The sequence below is a fragment of the Squalius cephalus genome, assembly GCF_949319135.1.
Source record: "Squalius cephalus genome assembly, chromosome: 7".
Taxonomy (NCBI): Eukaryota; Metazoa; Chordata; class Actinopteri; order Cypriniformes; family Leuciscidae; genus Squalius; species Squalius cephalus.
The window spans coordinates 34,519,687-34,536,415 of record NC_137128.1 but is presented as its reverse complement, the minus strand read 5'-3'; the positions used below and the strand labels follow the sequence as shown (position 1 = coordinate 34,536,415).

The following is a 16,729-nucleotide window of genomic DNA, read 5'->3' as shown; positions in this document are numbered from 1 at the left end:
TGTTGATGAACTTGAGCACCATCACTGCATGGTGAACAAAGACGACATCATTCAACCAGTTGTATCATTACTTTTAGAGGACTCTTAGTGGATCGGTCCATTTGGATTCTTTTGGATTGTCTTTCCAATTTTCCAATAGGAATCCTTTTCCCATTTTACACTTGTTAAGTTGTTATTTGGCTGTCATTTAAAGAATTACACACTCTGTGACAGATCATGTGACAGATTTCTGTCACCCTATGTTCAAATGTGTCTTTATTACCATAATGTTTGTTTGGTTACACTTTATTTTGATGGTCCACTTTAGACACTCTACTAAGTAACTGCAACTACATGTCAACTAATTCTCATTGGAGTATTAGTAGACTGTTAGGTTAGGGATAGGATTCGGGGTTAGTAGAATAAGTTGACATTTAGTTGCAAAGTTACTTCTAGTCAGTAGAATGTCTGTTGGGGAAGCATCCAAATAAAGTTTACTTTGCAGATATTAAGCAGACAGTATACTAGACTTCTAGTAAGAGTTAGTTGACATGTAGTTGCAAAGTTACTTATAGTTAGTAGATTGTCTAAAGTGGACCTTTCATATAAAGTGTTATCTTTTGATTTTATATAATTGCTCTTAAATTACAGGTTAAAGTGGAGCTGCTTGTGGAAGCATTGACTACAAGGAAAGCAATGACTGCTAATGACACACTAATTCTGCCTTACAGCCTCAGTGAGGTAACTTCATCTATAATGTGTTGGGTGGTGCAAATGATGACATTTTCTACTCTGTACCATTCATTCATTGACTAGTCATGTGTTAAGTGCATATCTATCATACTTTATGTGTGAAGTCAGCTGTTTGAAGAGGTCCCTTGTTTCTCTATCTTCTCCATTTGTCTTTCTTCATTCCTGTACTCTAAGAATCTGCTGACCACATGTTCAAACATTGTCATGTCTTTAGGCCATCACTGCCAGAGACTCTATGGCCAAGTCTCTGTACAGTGCCCTGTTTGACTGGATTGTCCTGCGAATCAACCATTCTCTACTCAACAAGAGAGATTTGGAGGAGTCTGTCCCGGTATGAATTCTGTCAAAATAATTTATGTATTTTAATTTATAAAATTTATATTTGTATCAAACACACACACACACACACACACACACACACACACACACACACACACACACACACACACACACACAATTCAATATTATTCTTACTATTATTCTTACTATTATTACTATACAAGATCAATGTTTGAATTAAAATTAATCTAATCTTTAAATTTATATTGTGATTATTCTATATAATATACACTACCAGTCAAAAGTTTTGGATCGGTAAGATTTTTAATTTTTTAAAAGAAGTCTCTTCTCCTCACCAAGGCTGCATTTATTTGATAAAAAAAAAAAAAACTGTAACATTGTGAAATATGATCTATGTGAATATATAGTAAAGTGTAATTTATTCCTGTGATCAAAGCTGAATTTTCAATACTCCAGTCTTCAGTGTCACATGATTCTTCAGAAATCATTCTAATATGCTGATATGATGGTCAAGAAACATTTCTCATTATTATCAATGTTGAAAACAGTTATTTAAATTTTTATTTCAGGATTCTTTGATGAATAGAAAGTTCAAAAGATCAGCTTTTATCTGAAATAGAAAGCTTTTGTAACATTAAACACTACTGTTCAAAAGTAGTAAGATTTTTTTTTTTTTTTTGGCGGATATAAATAAAAGAAATCAATACTTTTATTCATCAAGGATGAATTAAATTGATCAAAAGTTACAGTAAAGACGTTTCTGATGTTACAAAAGATTCTATTTCAATAAATGATGTTCTTTTGAACTTTCTATTCATTAAAGAATCCTGAAAAAAAATTGTACATTGTTTTCAACATTGATAATAATAATGAATGCTTTTTGAGCATCAAATCTGTATATTAGAATGATTTCTGAAGGGTCATGTGACACTGAAGACTGTAGTAATGATGCTGAAAATGCAGCTTTGATAACAGGAAAAAATACATTTTAAAATATATGAAAATAGAAAACAGTTATTTTAAATTGTCATAATATTTAACAATATTATTGTTTTTGTATTTTTAATCAAATAAATACAGCTTTAGTGAGCAGAAGAGACTTCTTTTAAAAACATTAAAAATCTTACCATCCAAAACTTTTGACTGGTAGTGTATATTCTCTAATAGAATACAATTTACATATTTTGCTTTTTAATATATGTATTATTCAATATTATTATCATTATTATAATAAAATCTAATCAAAATGCAAGTCTAAGTATCTGATTTAAATTGATCTAATCTTTCCTTTTTTTTTATGTTTTTTATGTTAGAAATACTTGACTTGATTCTTGCAGCTAAAGTGGCAAACTGAAAGCATCTACTTTGACATTGTATTTTATTACTTTTATCATTATATTTTCATTTTAATCTATTCCTCACAGTGCTTATCCATTGGTGTACTGGACATATTTGGATTTGAGGATTTCAAGATAAACAGCTTTGAACAGTTCTGCATTAATTATGCTAATGAGCAACTACAGTATTACTGCAATCAGCGCATATTTACCCTCGAACAAGTGAGTTATGACATCTGAGTTGTACTTTTGATGTCTCCTGTAATCATGGTGGACTGGAATGTCTGTAGCTCAGTGTGCATCTGCTCATGCTTGCATTGTGTTTTAGGAGGAGTACATGGCAGAGGGAATCACATGGCACACTGTTGACTTCCCTGACAACATTGGCTGCATCAGTCTCTTCAGCAAGAAGCCCACCGGGCTGTTTTACCTGCTTGACGAGGAGAGCAAGTGAGTTCCATCCCATAAACCAGTGTTTCTCAACTCTAGTCCTGGGGACCCACCTATCAGAATGTTTAGATGTCTCATCAATGCTTCTTGGGGCCAGATTTACTAAACAGGGCAACTTAGCATGAGAGCGAAATCTCATTAAGAACACAGACGCAGCCGGATCATTTCCATCATGACCAACGCAATCTACCAAGAGCAGCACAAATTAGCGTCTGGTTTAAGACTTTTTTTTTTTTGGACTGTAAATAATGGCGCAAATACCCAGTAAACTGACTAGCGCAAACCTTAGTAAATCACCTTAAGTGATTCATTTAAAAACTCTCCTCCCATAAATTTTGTGTCTGAAAGGGAAACTCCTACAAATGCATATGATCAATAAGGTCAGCCACAAAAATAACCCTGTCCACGCCTGTTCAGTGCTAATTTTTCACTGCGTGTCTTTAGTAAGCAGGCTGGCGCAAACTGTTAGTAAATCTGGCCCTTGTGTGTTAAAAAGAGAAGAATCTGACTCATTCTGGGAGGTGTGTCCCAAGGACTTGAATTGAGAAACACTGCCATAAAGCAATGCATATGCATTGTAATATTTGTACATAAAATGTAATTTTCTTTAGTGGAAAGACAGTAGATTTTACTTTTTTCTACTTATATTAAACATTTTCAATCTACTTTTCAGCAATGGCTTTGTTTAAAATCATGATTCCTCTTAATGGATAGAGATACATAAATATTGTATATTGTTAAAAGCATATGCACACTGTTGAAATCCACCGGAAAAAGGAAATAATCTGCTGATCCACTACTTGAATTGGATCTGGCAAGCTATTTAGAATGTATAATACAGTATGTGAATTAGTATGCATCTAATCGCTAATGTGGTTTTTAGTAGTCCATTAGTTAATATTCAGTGTTATGGCCTCTCTAGTTTTCCTCAAGCCACAGATAGCACTCTTCTAGAGAAGTTTAAGCAGCAGCACCAGGACAACGCGTTCTTTGTGCAGACCCCAGTGCGGGAACCAGCCTTTGTCATTCGGCATTTTGCTGGCAAGGTCAAATACCAGATAAAGGTAAAGGAACAGACCCTGAAACTAAACTTTCCCTTTGCACAAACATTTGGAGTGTAGATGTGTTACAAATGATGTGTCTATGGTGGGAAAACAATACTGAGAAGCATTTGTCATGTTCCTGCCCTATAGGACTTCAGAGAGAAGAACACAGACCACATGAGGCCAGATATTGTTGCGTTGCTTCGTAGTAGTGAGTGCAGTTACCTGCGGCAGCTGATCGGGGCTAATCCAGTGGCTGTGTTCAGATGGGGCATCCTCAGGGCCACGATACGCACACTGGCCGTGTTTAACGAGGCAGGACGCAGCTGGGCGGAAAAACATCCAGGTTACGATCTACTAATACCTTTTTACTTACAGCTTCCAGAAGTGGATTATCATTGATTTAACATGTTTGTTTCCCTATCAGATCAGATCAAGCGCTATTCCAGACGTTCTCTTGGGGAAATGAGGAGACCCAGCACTCTGATAGGGAATCTAAAGAGGTAAATGGACAGGATCGGTTCCTGTAGACGTATGACCTCTTGATGGAACAATGGATTTATGCCAAATGAACGTGTTTGTTTTAAGTTTGCTCCATACAAATTACAGTTCAACTGCTTATAATTGCAACTTGATCTCTACAGCCAGAAGTCTTTGATTGACTTTTCCTTTGATCGTTCTGAAGAGGGTCCACTTGAAGCATTTGAGGACATTTTTGCAACATTTGAAAATAAGAAGTAAGTTCACCATCACTCGAGGAGCTTGGAACTTACTGAGCTTGGGTTCTTCTCTATTTGATGATGATTTCCTTCTGTGGATTAATAATCTAACTGAGGTTACTGCATGCATTTTCTGTGAAATGGGTGATTGAACTAACTAATTTCGGTTGTTTACTCCCTATTGTTTTTATTTTATTTTATTTTATTGTGTTTTTAGTATTTATCTCCTTTCTAAACTTTTTCTGATTTGGGGTTGGGGCGAATCAGGGAATTGCATGCCAAAGTTCTCCACTCCCTAAAGCAGTTTGGTGGTGAAGTTCCTCACAAGCTGCGTCTGTCCACAATTTCTGTGAGGAAGTCTCGTCTCTTCTTTCAGTGAGTGGGACACATGTTCTGTGACCATCTGTCTGTGGCGGCACTACTGCTCTCTGTCTTAGCTTGTGCTTATTATGTGCAATTTAATTGGGACAAAATCAAATGGGATATTCTGCTCTGTTTTTTCCCCAAATCTTAATTGTAATCAAATCTTAATTATATGTTACTACTTTCTAGGAAGAACAGGCCAAACAGACATAAGCAGCTAATTCCTAAGGTAAATTAATGAATCAGTCCTTGTCGTTGTGGTTTTTGCTATGCCTATTTTATAGAGTTTAATACTTGAATTCAGCAGAAATGCTTTAAAGGGATAGTTCACGCAAAAATGAAAATTCTGTCATCATTTACTCACCCTCAAGTTGTTCCAAAACTGTATGAATATCTGTCTTCTTCTGAACACAAAAGATATTTTGAAGATTAGAAGATATTTTGGTAACCAAACAGTTGACGGTAGCCATTGACTTCCATAGTATTTTTTTTTTTTTTTTTTCATACTATGGGAGTCAATGGGGCCTGTTTGGTGACCCATATACAGGGTGGGCCATTTATATGGATACACCGTAATAACATGGAAATGGTTGGTGATATTAAGGTCCTGTTTGTGGACTTCTAAATGGCCACCATGGTCACCACCCATCTTGAGGAGTTTGCCCCCTCACATATACTAATGTGCCACAAACAGGACTTTAATATCACCAACCATTCCCATGTTATTACGGTGTATCCATATAAATGGCCCACCCTGTACTTCAAAATAACTACTTTTGTGTTCAACAGAAGAAAGAAACTCATACAGTGTTGGAACAACTTGGGGGTGAGTAAATGATGACAGAATTTTCATTTTTGGGTGACGTATCCCTTTAAATTTGATCAAAAGTGACTGTTAATACGTATACATTGTTACTAAACTTTCTATGTCAAATAAATGTAACTTGTGTATCATGGTTTCCACAAAAACTTTTCAATAATTGATCATGTTGTTAACGTAATAAGCAGTGAAAATGTAATAATAAATGTTTCTTGAGCACCAAATCAGTATATTAGAATTATTACTGAAGGATTATGTGACACTGAAGACTGGAGGGATGGCTGCTGAAACTTCAGCTTTGTCATCACGGAAATAAATTACACTTTTAAAATGTATTAAAATAGAAAACATTTGATCACAAGTTTTGTAGAATCGTAAGAAACAAATTAAATCAGGTATATCCAAAATTCGACTGGTAGTATACATTACAAAGGCACCCAAAATGTGTTTAGTGAGAAGAATATCAAAGACTTGGTCCAATGAGTAACCAGCAAGCAATGCCCTAGCAACCACACAGCAACATGCTGGCAAACTAGGCAACTGCATAGCAACGCCCTGGCAACTACCCAGAAAACCCTAGCATCAAGGTGCCGAGTTGTACATGGTAAATGGAAAATGAAAAGAAATTAAAAATAAATTATTGTTCATTATCTGTATTAGTTTACTTTATTATATTTTAAAATGTGAGTGATTGCATCAAATGATTGCATAAAATTATTCTTTTGTTTTACTGTACAGAATCTCATAGATTCACACTCTCTGAAATTCATCATGGCCCTCACGCAGCACAATCGAGCAACTAGGTCCCTGCTCCATCTGCACACCAAGAAGAAACCTCCGAGCATCAGCGCTCAGTTCCAGGTTCAGTATTATTATTATCTAAGTGTGGAAAGCATACGCTCCTTCATCATAGGGCCCAGGATTGGTTTGTTCCATCTCTGTGTGAAAGCCTCTTTTGTTGTAGTTGTAAATTAGATAAAAGGTTCAGACCCCCGAAGCCGTGGGGAGGTTTTGATATGATTTGCAGGGGTTTAATGGATGCTGATGGACAAATCAATGAGTCACATGATTTAATGTATTATACTGTCCAGGCATCTCTAAACAAGCTGTTGGAAACCCTGAGGAAAGCAGAACCGTTCTTTGTCCGCTGTATCAGATCAAATGGTGATAAGGTATGGTGGAGAGCTATTGTATGTTTTGGGATTAATCTATTATGTGTATTAATTAGGTGATGGATCATCCTTCTTTTATATGTTGGTGAATGTGTTTACAGAGGGAAATGCACTTTGATGATGCTCTGGTCCTTCAGCAGCTGAGGTACACAGGCATGCTACAAACGGTTCGGATTAGGAGATCTGGCTATGGAGCCAAATTCACCTTCAAGGTAGTGTAACATGACTTTTTTTTATTAATATTTATTAATTAGGACTGTTAATTTAATGCAGATGTCCATGGGTAAATAATGAGGTAAATAACCCATTTAATCATACCCCCTGACGCATGCATACATTTCCTAATAAGGAATTACATTTTATTAAATAACTTAATAAATATATCAAATAAATAAATAAGAAAACATAGAGGAATCCAGGTAAGATTAACAGACTCTTACAAAATGGATCACTGTGGACTGTTATGCGCAGATATTGATTTTTTAAAATGTCTGTATAATGCTTTACTGGTCTGCAAAAACAAGGCTCTTAATGTCATCCTCATTTGAAGACTTCTCAGCAGATGTTGATATTTTTAGAGATTAATTTGAATACTTAATAAGTAAATCATACTTAATTTGATGTTTTATTTGATTGATACCCTAGTGAAAAAAAAAAAACTATACCAAAATGTATTTAAAATACTTTTATTTCATACTAAGTATACTACAAATCCATTAATATATTTACTGACATATCGCTTGAGACTTACTGATATAATTATAATTAAACTTTATTTGGAGTACTTCTTTATTGCACATTGCACATTTATTGATATTAGGCCTTAAGGATAAGGATAGTATGATCTCTGTATAATATCAGTCTTTAAATGCAAGATATTTAAAGTGTACCTAAATAATACTTGCAATAGTTCCACTTTAGCACAATCAAATATACTTAAGTATATCTTTAGTTGGACCTCAGCACTATTTCTGGATAACTAAAGTGCATTAAGTACAAAATTAGTTGTTCCAATTTAGCAGACTTTTAAGTATACCAATTTAGTATACCAAAAGTTCAATTGCAGGGTATTTATAGTAAGTACATACATTTGTAAATGTATTTGTAGTATACTTATCATGAAATAAATGTATTTCAAATACATTTATTTTTCAGTAGGATAGCCCTGCTATTAATATTAGTTAATATGAAAAAATACATTTGGTGGAAAATGAATGTAAATGGATTTTTATTATTTGCTTTATACAGACATGTCTAAAAGTTTCATCTTACATTGTCATCGCAGGAGTTTACAGATCAGTTCAGAGTACTGCTGCCAAAAGAAATATCAACACCTCAGGAAGATATCACCAACCTGCTGATGAAAATGGGACTTCCCAGCTCCAGTTTTCAGATTGGCCGAACCAAGGTTTATTTCAGTTTCACTCTTCACTGAAGAGATATCCACAACCTGCATTTTGTCATTCAGATAAGTTTCCAACTTTCCATAATTGTCCACTCATCTGTGTGCACAGGTGTTTTTGAAAGAATCAGAGAGACAAATACTTCAGGAAACCCTTCATAAAGAAGTGATGCGGCGCATCATCATCCTGCAGAGATGGTTCCGTGCCTGTTTGATGAGGAAACAATACCTGCGTGAGAGGAAAGGAATTATAAAAATACAGGTACCATTCTTTTGGTTGGCTAGGGACTTCACATAATCTTACAAAACCTTGTCTGAAAACGATCAGATCAATAATGCGTCTCAACAATTTGACATATGCCTTTTTTGTCAGCTGAAACCCTGTGACCTAGATATATTTACTTGCTTCCTTTCACTAGTTTCAATTAATGTTCTAATGTTTTTTGTTTTTTTTTTAGATAAATGAATACTTTATTCAGGAAGGACATTTAAATTAGTCAAAAATCTTACAAAATATCTCTTTCAAATAAATGCTGTTCTGTTGAACTTTCTATTAATGCAATTATTATATAATTCTATTAATTCTTAGCCTGGTTAAAACCAGACCATTCTCAGTAGTAACTGAGTTATGGTCTGGCAAAGCTCCATTGACAAATCATTTCCAAAGGGGCGTCACCAACGGACGTCGCTCAAATGCCTCGTCAAGAGCGATCGTCATCGTGTAAAGCTGCGTCCCAATTCGCCTAAGTTACACTACGCCATAAAAGTATGTACTCTTTTTGTGAAGAAAAGGTATTTACTTTTGAATGTGTAGCAAAAAAGTAGGCAAGCTTTGGGACATACTACTTCGTCATCTTTATCGGACGGATCTGTCGCGTGCATCCTGTCACTTAAACTGCCCTGTCAATCATCATGTCACAGTTAAAATCTTCTATTAAATCTAATTTAATTTCCTACCTTTTCGGAGAGAAATGTAGTAGCATGTTCATCTGCCAGTGGGTCTTTCATGGAGACTGTCCTCATGTGTTTGCAATTTGAATATAATAATGCATTTAAAAGTTGAACGGACGTCGCTCAAATGCCTCTGGGCGCAATTGAATAGACCTAAAACCAATCAGAGCGATCGTCATTGTGTAAAGCCCGCCTCAACGTTTCTGATTGGTGCCGCGATTTCTAGGCCATGGAAATGGGCTTGAATGAGCTCTTTGCCAGACTACTTGCAGAGCAAATCTGAATTTGCCGGAAGTTGTCTGGGTTTTCCCAGGCTAATTAATTCTATAAATGCTTCATGGTTTCCACAAAACTATTAAGGAGTTTTCAACATTGATAATAATAGTAAATGTTTTTTTTAGCACAAAATCGGCATATTTAGGGCCTGAGCACCGATGGTGTGAGGTTGGAATTGCTCCGTTTATTTCTATTGACTTCTGAAGGATCATGTGACATTGAAGACTAAAGTAATGGCTGCTGATTTATGGAGTAATCAGATTTGCCATCACCGGATTAAATTACATTTTAACATATATTGGAATAGAAAACAGTTTATTTTAAATTGTAATCTTATTTCACAATAATCCTGTTTTTAGTGTATTTTATTGGTGAGCATAAGTCACTTTTTTCAAAACATTTTTTAAATCTTACCCCGAGCCCGATCATTTTACAGTAGTGTACGCATCTATTATTTATTAAATAGCAAGATGTAGTAATATAGTCGGGGTTTTTTTTCTTTTTTTTTCTCCTTTTCTTATTGGTTTGTGTGTGCATATGTTGTATGTATGTATATGTTGTGTATTAATGCAGCTTTGAGTCCAAGACAAATTTCCTGAAAAAGGACAATAAAGTATTCTAACTAACTAACTAATTTACTATACTTTACTATCCTTGTAAACAGACCAAAAATATTTAAGATATTATATATTTAATATTTAACAACATATTCTCATTTTATGTAAGGCTATTATACATTGTGGCTTAATTTATTGTTATTGTGAACCATCCTGACCCACACAGGGTTTGTGAACTTGGTTGTGAAACCCTGCAAAAAATGATAATGTACCTGAGCAGAGTTTTCCTTTTTCATCCCACAGCGATCGTGGCGTTTTGTGCGTGAGACATACAGAGGCAGAGCAGCTACTGTGATCCAGGCTGCATGGCGAATGTCCAAGCAGAGAGCAGAGTTTTTGAACCAGAGAGAAAAACTCAAAGCACAGACGTAAGTCCAAGTTACCTTTGGGTGTTTTTTTTACTTTAAGGTAAAACAATATTAGTTATTTTGGATTGTTTTTTCAGATCTAAAACAGAACTGGGCGATTTGAACAAGCCAAGTCAGCCAAAGCCACGGCCTCTACTGCCTGACGAATCTCGCACCCCTGAACGAAAGAAAGCGGAGGATTCGAGCCTGCAGTTAAACACCGAGACCAAGTCTAAGGTTACAATAGAACCTACTCCTAGAATCACAAAACAACTCAGCATCAAGGAGGACCGACCTGCTCGAGATGATAAAGGCAAGATTGGTAATAAAGAAAGACAACCATCTCCTTCAGGCCTCCCTCGGCCTGTGTCGCTTCCACTGAACATGAGCGAAAGTGGTACTGATGAGACTCAAAATGCTGGACACCTACAACGCCGCAACAAGACATCCAGGTTGAAGGAGAAGCCTGATAAATGGAAGGAGAGGAGCAGTGAAGCAGCACATTTGGAGAACATCAGTGCTGAGATAGTACGACTTCAAACCCAGAGGAAATTGCGTTTATGGTAAGAGTTATATTTTGGTCATTTTTTTAAAAGTAAAGTAACTCATTTTATGTTGTTTTTCTTTATAACTCTCTGGAGTACTTAATTCTGATTGGTCAGTCTGTCTGTGGTCAAATAATTTTGTATAATGATCACTATATTATATATCTGACTGTTGTATAAATATCAATATTTATGTCTGTTTATCTATTTCTAAAGCAGCCATGTTATACTTTTCAGGCAGTTAATACATTTTTTACCCTGCCTGAGTTTATTTTGCGTAATGCCTGACTGGTAGTACATTATCCCTTATTTATTTGTTACCGTTTCTTAGGAAATCTGGCATTTCTATGTCCCTGGATAATGTGTCCAGAATGAGTTCTTCAGAGTCAGACAGCTCCTCCTCGCCATCCAAAAATGAGGTACTGTTTAAAAACTAGTTATGGTCTTTCTGTTAAATGTAAAATGATGCAAAAAAAATCATATTTTTCATAATCATATAAAATCATAAAAAACTGACATATTGTGTGTGTGTGTGTGTGTGTGTGCGCGTGTATGTATGTATGTGTGTGTGTGTGTGTATATGTATGGATATGGATATGGATATACTACCTTTCAAACGTTTGGGGTCAGTAAGATTTTTTTTTAACTTAGAAATTAATACTTTTATTTAGTGAGGACACATTAAATTGATTAAAAGTGACAGTAAAGACATTCTATTAATCAAAGAATCCAGAAAATGTATCATGTTTTGTACATTAATATTAAGCAGCACAAAGTTTCCAACATTGATAATAATAAGAAATCTTTATTGAGCAGCAAATCAGCATATTAGAATGATTTCTGAAGGATCATCTGACACTAGTGTAATAATGCTGAAAATTCAGCTTCGCCATCATAGGAATAAATGAAAATATATTCAAATGGAAAACAGTTATTTTAAATTAATATAAAATTTCACAATATTACTATTTTTACTGTATTTTTAATGAAATAAATGCAGCCTTGGTGAGTATAAGAGACGTTGAACATTTAAAATATCTTACAGATCCCAAACGTTTAAATCAAGAGAATTTCATAGATTATTTTACAGTGTTTATGGATAACTGAATTCCCACCTAAACCGGTTCACGTTGAATAGGTTATGGTTCAAAGCCGTAAGCACCTCAAACACAAGCGCCGACTAGCACGTCCCCGCAGTGGACTGAAGTTGGATGTTTCGGATCTAAGCGACATGGAGTACTGGAGTTTTCCCCTTCCTCCCATAAGCCCCTCCACTCCCAACCAGTCTGGTATCCGCATGGTACAAGAGACTGTGGTAAAAGTCTGACCCAGTTACAAAGGGACCATAAGAGCTGCTGTGGGCCTTGCTTTTGCACGCAACAGCTAACATAAGAATTAACATTAGATACTGTATATGGGAAGCGTTTCAGAGACTGATCCTATACTTGGATGTTTCTGACTGGAAGCTGGTTTCTGACCTTTTTTGTATCATTTGACACCGTTAACAAACACTGAGGCCATCGCTAGTTGTGCTAATAAGTGAATGTAGTAAATAGATATAAGAATTATGTTGTGGTTGTTAGGTTGCAGATATGTTTTAAATGTATCATTATATAAGGGATTTATATTGGGTTTTATATAATATTATATATCACACTTTATTTTTTGTTAACTTTTTTGTAACATTTACTTCCTCAAAATTGGCTAACAGCCCCAGTATCCGGTTTTGTGAGGTTTTAGTTTCTTACTTATTTACTTTTTATCACAGAGCATGATCTCACAATGGTGGATAATGTGGCTCTGAAGAGCTTTGCTAACTAATTTAACAATAATTGTCAGGTTTTATGCAGGTTATACTAGACAATTTTTGTTCAGCAATCTGAAATATATCTAAAATTCTATAACGCATAGCAAAAAAGGTCAACATGGATTTTGGAATTCAGTGTGGGAGATTTAATGCTGGTGGTGGCCCAAATAGAAGGAAATAACCCCAATCAATCTGCATTATTAGTCAACATTATGATTACAAAACATTCTTCGCTAAATGGTTGTCAGCTAAACTTGTTTTGCATCCGCTTGAATGTGGTCTTGCTTTCTCATGAGCTGTCTGTGGTTGTTTTGCTGAAAAGAATGCATGGTGGGACTATGGGTTACAAAGTGACATGCTGTAAAATCTCATCATTAGTATGTGTAGGTTTGATTAGAGTGATTATCAGAAGTTCAGGATTTGGCTGAATGAACCACCTCATTTTTTTTCTGCAGTTTCATGATAATCATTTTCAATCTCTAACATGTTTTGGCCTTTCAGATCCAGTCGCCTGTAGAAGCCGATGGGTGCTTGAGTCTCTCAAGGAGATCACCAAGTGAGGAAGCAATTGTAACGTCCAGCACACCAGAAAGGTGATTAGTCCTTTCCCATCAGCATGTTATCTTGCTGAACTGTACCGTTCTAGATTTTACCTGAAATATCATTAATGTGATTTGGGGTTTTATCAGTTTTTAAAATTTTATCATGCATAAAAGTGCTTTCATGTCAATTTAATGAAAATTTTCTGTTTATATCCTGTAGGCGGGGATTCCTAAAATATTTTAGGAAGCGTCTGACACCCCAGGATGGGAATACAACAATGGCAAAGACATTGGCAGAAAAAGAGGAACTAGGTTGTATTATTCACCCAGTCCTACTTCATTCTTTCATTCATTTATTGATTTATCTATTATTTATATAATTGTTAATAAATTAATAAATAAAGCACAGATTGTTTAGATAAATATTTAAAAAAATAAAAATAAATATTTAAATAAATATATAAAATAAAAACAAGAAATGTTGAAAAAAAAAATGAGTACGTAGTAGACCAATTTTGAGTAAATGTTTCAGTTGCAGTAACTCGCCTCTTTTTCTCACATTTACCTCTGGTCCACCTACCTTTCTTCGGTCCAAAAGCCAGTGGCTCTCACTCGCATTCTCCACGTGTCAAGAACTCAGCCACTTATCCTGGACCCCGTCGCAACCCCACTATTAAAATTAGCCGAGCAACTCGTGTCCAGGAGCAGTGGAATGCTTCGCTGGACAGAGAAATCACTGATACTAATGAACTTCGCCACCTGGATGAGTTCTTGGGAAATCAGGTTTGTGTTGATGTTTATATTCATCCACTTTTGTAAAGGCTTTTTTTTTAATCCTACATTTGGATTTTTTAAGAGTGCTTCCAGAAGTTCCTTTTTGTTTATAGTCATATCTTATCAACATTGTACTTTTAAGTGCGTAATCTATTGGTGTAATTGTTGAATTCAGATGAACGATCTAAGCACCCGCACAAAGGAACTCTCAGAGACAGAAAAAATCTTCTTCTTAGCCACCACACAGTTCAGAGACACCATCAAAAGCATGTACTCCATCTCAGTAAGTTTATCTGTGTTCATATTTTACCTTCCCCTCATCATAGTTTCACAGATGCAGTAGATAATAAGCACTTAAAGATTTATTTTTATTTTAATTTTTTTAAGCAAATGTTTGAAATGATCTGTTTCCTATTCCCAAAAGAATCCCAATATTGGCTATAAGGCCCTGATGTCAGGTTACCAAAAAAGAGTAGCCAATCTCGCTGAAGGGCTGAAGAAAGTGTCTGAGGTGCCGCTGGTAATAAATCTTTTCCAATCAGTTCTGGATGGATTTATCAGGGGGGAGGTCAAACGACTGGAGGCAGAGCCTTGTAAGGTAACTTAAAAAGCTGTAAAGATTTCCACAGATGCTTAACTGTGCTCAATTTTTTTTTTTTTTTATATATAAGGCAAGTCACCAGACCCTCGAGGAATCTGGGCCTGCAGAATTTCTAAGAAGACTGATTCCCACTGTTTGCAAAATATACCCAGTTGCATTTAAAAGCGTTTACCCTATTAAAACCCATTTCACATAATTCTGCTAAGTTTCTAATGTTAAGGTTTCTAATGCTCACCAAGGCTACAATTATTGGATCTAAAATAGAATAAAAATGTAAATATTATTACAGTTAAACTATTTTAAAATGCTATTCCTCTGATAGCAAAGTTGAATTTTCAGTGGCTATTACTTAAGTCTTCAATAGTTGAACGGTAGTGTTATAAAATGTGGACCAAGCTGCCAGATTCCCAGTGAACCTTGTTATCAGTTATCCTTGAATTTATCCTAAATACATGCCCCTCTTTCTATTTTTCAGGTTAAGGAAAGGAACAGAAGAAAATCTAAAAGAGATGCACATGTAAGTTATTTTCATGATATATAGACATTATATAGCTATATTTATAATGCATGATGTGAAAATACAAAACAACACTAATATTTTACTCTCTCTGTAAGCCTGACAGCCCACTGGGTCACTTATTTAGCACATACCAGGTGACCATTATGCAATCATGTGACCAGTGCAGCTCATACATATGGGGAATGGAAAAAGCCTTCATGTGCAGCTGTAAGTATCCACCATCCTTTTCCCTGACCAATGCAAATTGACAAAGATTTAGAGGTACTTTATGCTGCACTTTCTGTTTCAGCTTGTAAAATGGTGTGTCACAAGAAGTGTGTGAGCAAGATAACAATAAATTGCACAGGTCAATGTGCCAGGAAGGTGAGCAGTATTACTGTATCACATAATATATATTCACAGGGAAAATTCTGCCATCATCTACACAACCTCACTAACATATGTAATGATAGACATGTTGGATCAAATGATTCGTTTTTTTTGTGTGTTTCCATTCTTCAGAAAGAGGGTGAGCATACCCTCCACTTTGGTTCACCTATCTGCGCCTTGGCCCGCACACCTGACTCTGTGCCCTTCGTCATGGAGAAGATGCTGGTACATGTTGAAATGAATGGACTGTACACAGAGGGCATCTACCGCAAGTCCGGCTCAGCCTGCCGGGCCAAAGAGCTTCACCACATACTAGAGAAAGGTAATAGTGTGATTTGATTGGTCTTTAACCCCTCATTATCAGAGATTAGAGTGTGCTTTTTCAAAGTAAAAGTTTTGTGTACTTTACTGTTGACAAATCTATTTTCATTTAATATAACTGCTTGACTTTTTTGCATTGAAGTTTTTTGTTTTTTTTCCCCTCAGATCCGCAGTCTGTCTGTCTTGACAATTACCCCATCCACACCATCGCCGGCCTGGTCAAACAGTGGTTACGGGAACTACCCGACCCACTTATGACATACAGACTCTATAATGACTTCCTGTATGCTGCGGGTAGGTTTTTGACCACATGCAAGTTTGGGTGTAAAGGCTAAACATTTATGCCACATATGTTGAAAGAAATGCTTGCTTTTTCACCCCTCCAGATTTGCCAGAATCATCCGAGCGGTTGCGTGCCATCTACCGAAAGTTAGATGAACTACCTCCCTCAAACTTCTCTACTCTCGAAAGGCTTATTTTTCATCTTGTGAAGTAAGGAACGATTGCATATGACTGGGATGAATAAAAGACATCCTGTGCATTGCTTCACCTCTTGCCTTATTTCTTTTTGTATTCAGAGTGGCAAAAGAGGAAGCTCACAATCGAATGTCAGCTAATTCTCTATCGATCGTGTTTGCGCCCTGCATTCTACGCTGCCCAGATTCTTCTGACCCTCTCCTGAGTATGAAGGATATAAACAAGACCACTCTGTGAGAATCAT

The 16,729-nt window shown here is 35.9% G+C and overlaps 1 protein-coding gene across 7 annotated transcripts in view; it reads left to right on the top strand.

Annotated features, from left to right (window-relative positions):
• The window catches only part of LOC307161432 (myosin IXb), a 29,171-nt gene that overhangs the window by 9,838 nt on the left and 2,604 nt on the right, over window positions 1–16,729 (top strand). For 2 of the 7 annotated variants that reach the window (XM_079876133.1, XM_079876136.1), the window contains exons 8-37: window positions 631–720; window positions 947–1,063; window positions 2,457–2,591; window positions 2,698–2,819; window positions 3,742–3,883; window positions 4,013–4,208; window positions 4,290–4,365; window positions 4,507–4,599; window positions 5,134–5,173; window positions 6,503–6,625; window positions 6,856–6,936; window positions 7,038–7,148; window positions 8,222–8,344; window positions 8,451–8,600; window positions 10,426–10,550; window positions 10,628–11,092; window positions 11,406–11,493; window positions 12,213–12,389; window positions 13,383–13,474; window positions 13,644–13,735; window positions 14,022–14,206; window positions 14,373–14,480; window positions 14,622–14,795; window positions 15,274–15,315; window positions 15,414–15,525; window positions 15,608–15,681; window positions 15,820–16,009; window positions 16,174–16,302; window positions 16,395–16,500; window positions 16,587–16,718. In XM_079876133.1, the coding sequence (XP_079732259.1) occupies window positions 631–720; window positions 947–1,063; window positions 2,457–2,591; window positions 2,698–2,819; window positions 3,742–3,883; window positions 4,013–4,208; window positions 4,290–4,365; window positions 4,507–4,599; window positions 5,134–5,173; window positions 6,503–6,625; window positions 6,856–6,936; window positions 7,038–7,148; window positions 8,222–8,344; window positions 8,451–8,600; window positions 10,426–10,550; window positions 10,628–11,092; window positions 11,406–11,493; window positions 12,213–12,389; window positions 13,383–13,474; window positions 13,644–13,735; window positions 14,022–14,206; window positions 14,373–14,480; window positions 14,622–14,795; window positions 15,274–15,315; window positions 15,414–15,525; window positions 15,608–15,681; window positions 15,820–16,009; window positions 16,174–16,302; window positions 16,395–16,500; window positions 16,587–16,718 (3,890 nt within the window). Of the gene's footprint in view, window positions 1–630; window positions 721–946; window positions 1,064–2,456; window positions 2,592–2,697; window positions 2,820–3,741; window positions 3,884–4,012; window positions 4,209–4,289; window positions 4,366–4,506; window positions 4,600–4,848; window positions 4,957–5,133; window positions 5,174–6,502; window positions 6,626–6,855; window positions 6,937–7,037; window positions 7,149–8,221; window positions 8,345–8,450; window positions 8,601–10,425; window positions 10,551–10,627; window positions 11,093–11,405; window positions 11,494–12,212; window positions 12,390–13,382; window positions 13,475–13,643; window positions 13,736–14,021; window positions 14,207–14,372; window positions 14,481–14,621; window positions 14,796–15,273; window positions 15,316–15,413; window positions 15,526–15,607; window positions 15,682–15,819; window positions 16,010–16,173; window positions 16,303–16,394; window positions 16,501–16,586; window positions 16,719–16,729 lie in introns of all 7 variants that reach the window. The other 5 variants (XM_079876134.1, XM_079876137.1, XM_079876135.1 and 2 more) reach the window with 3 other exon arrangements.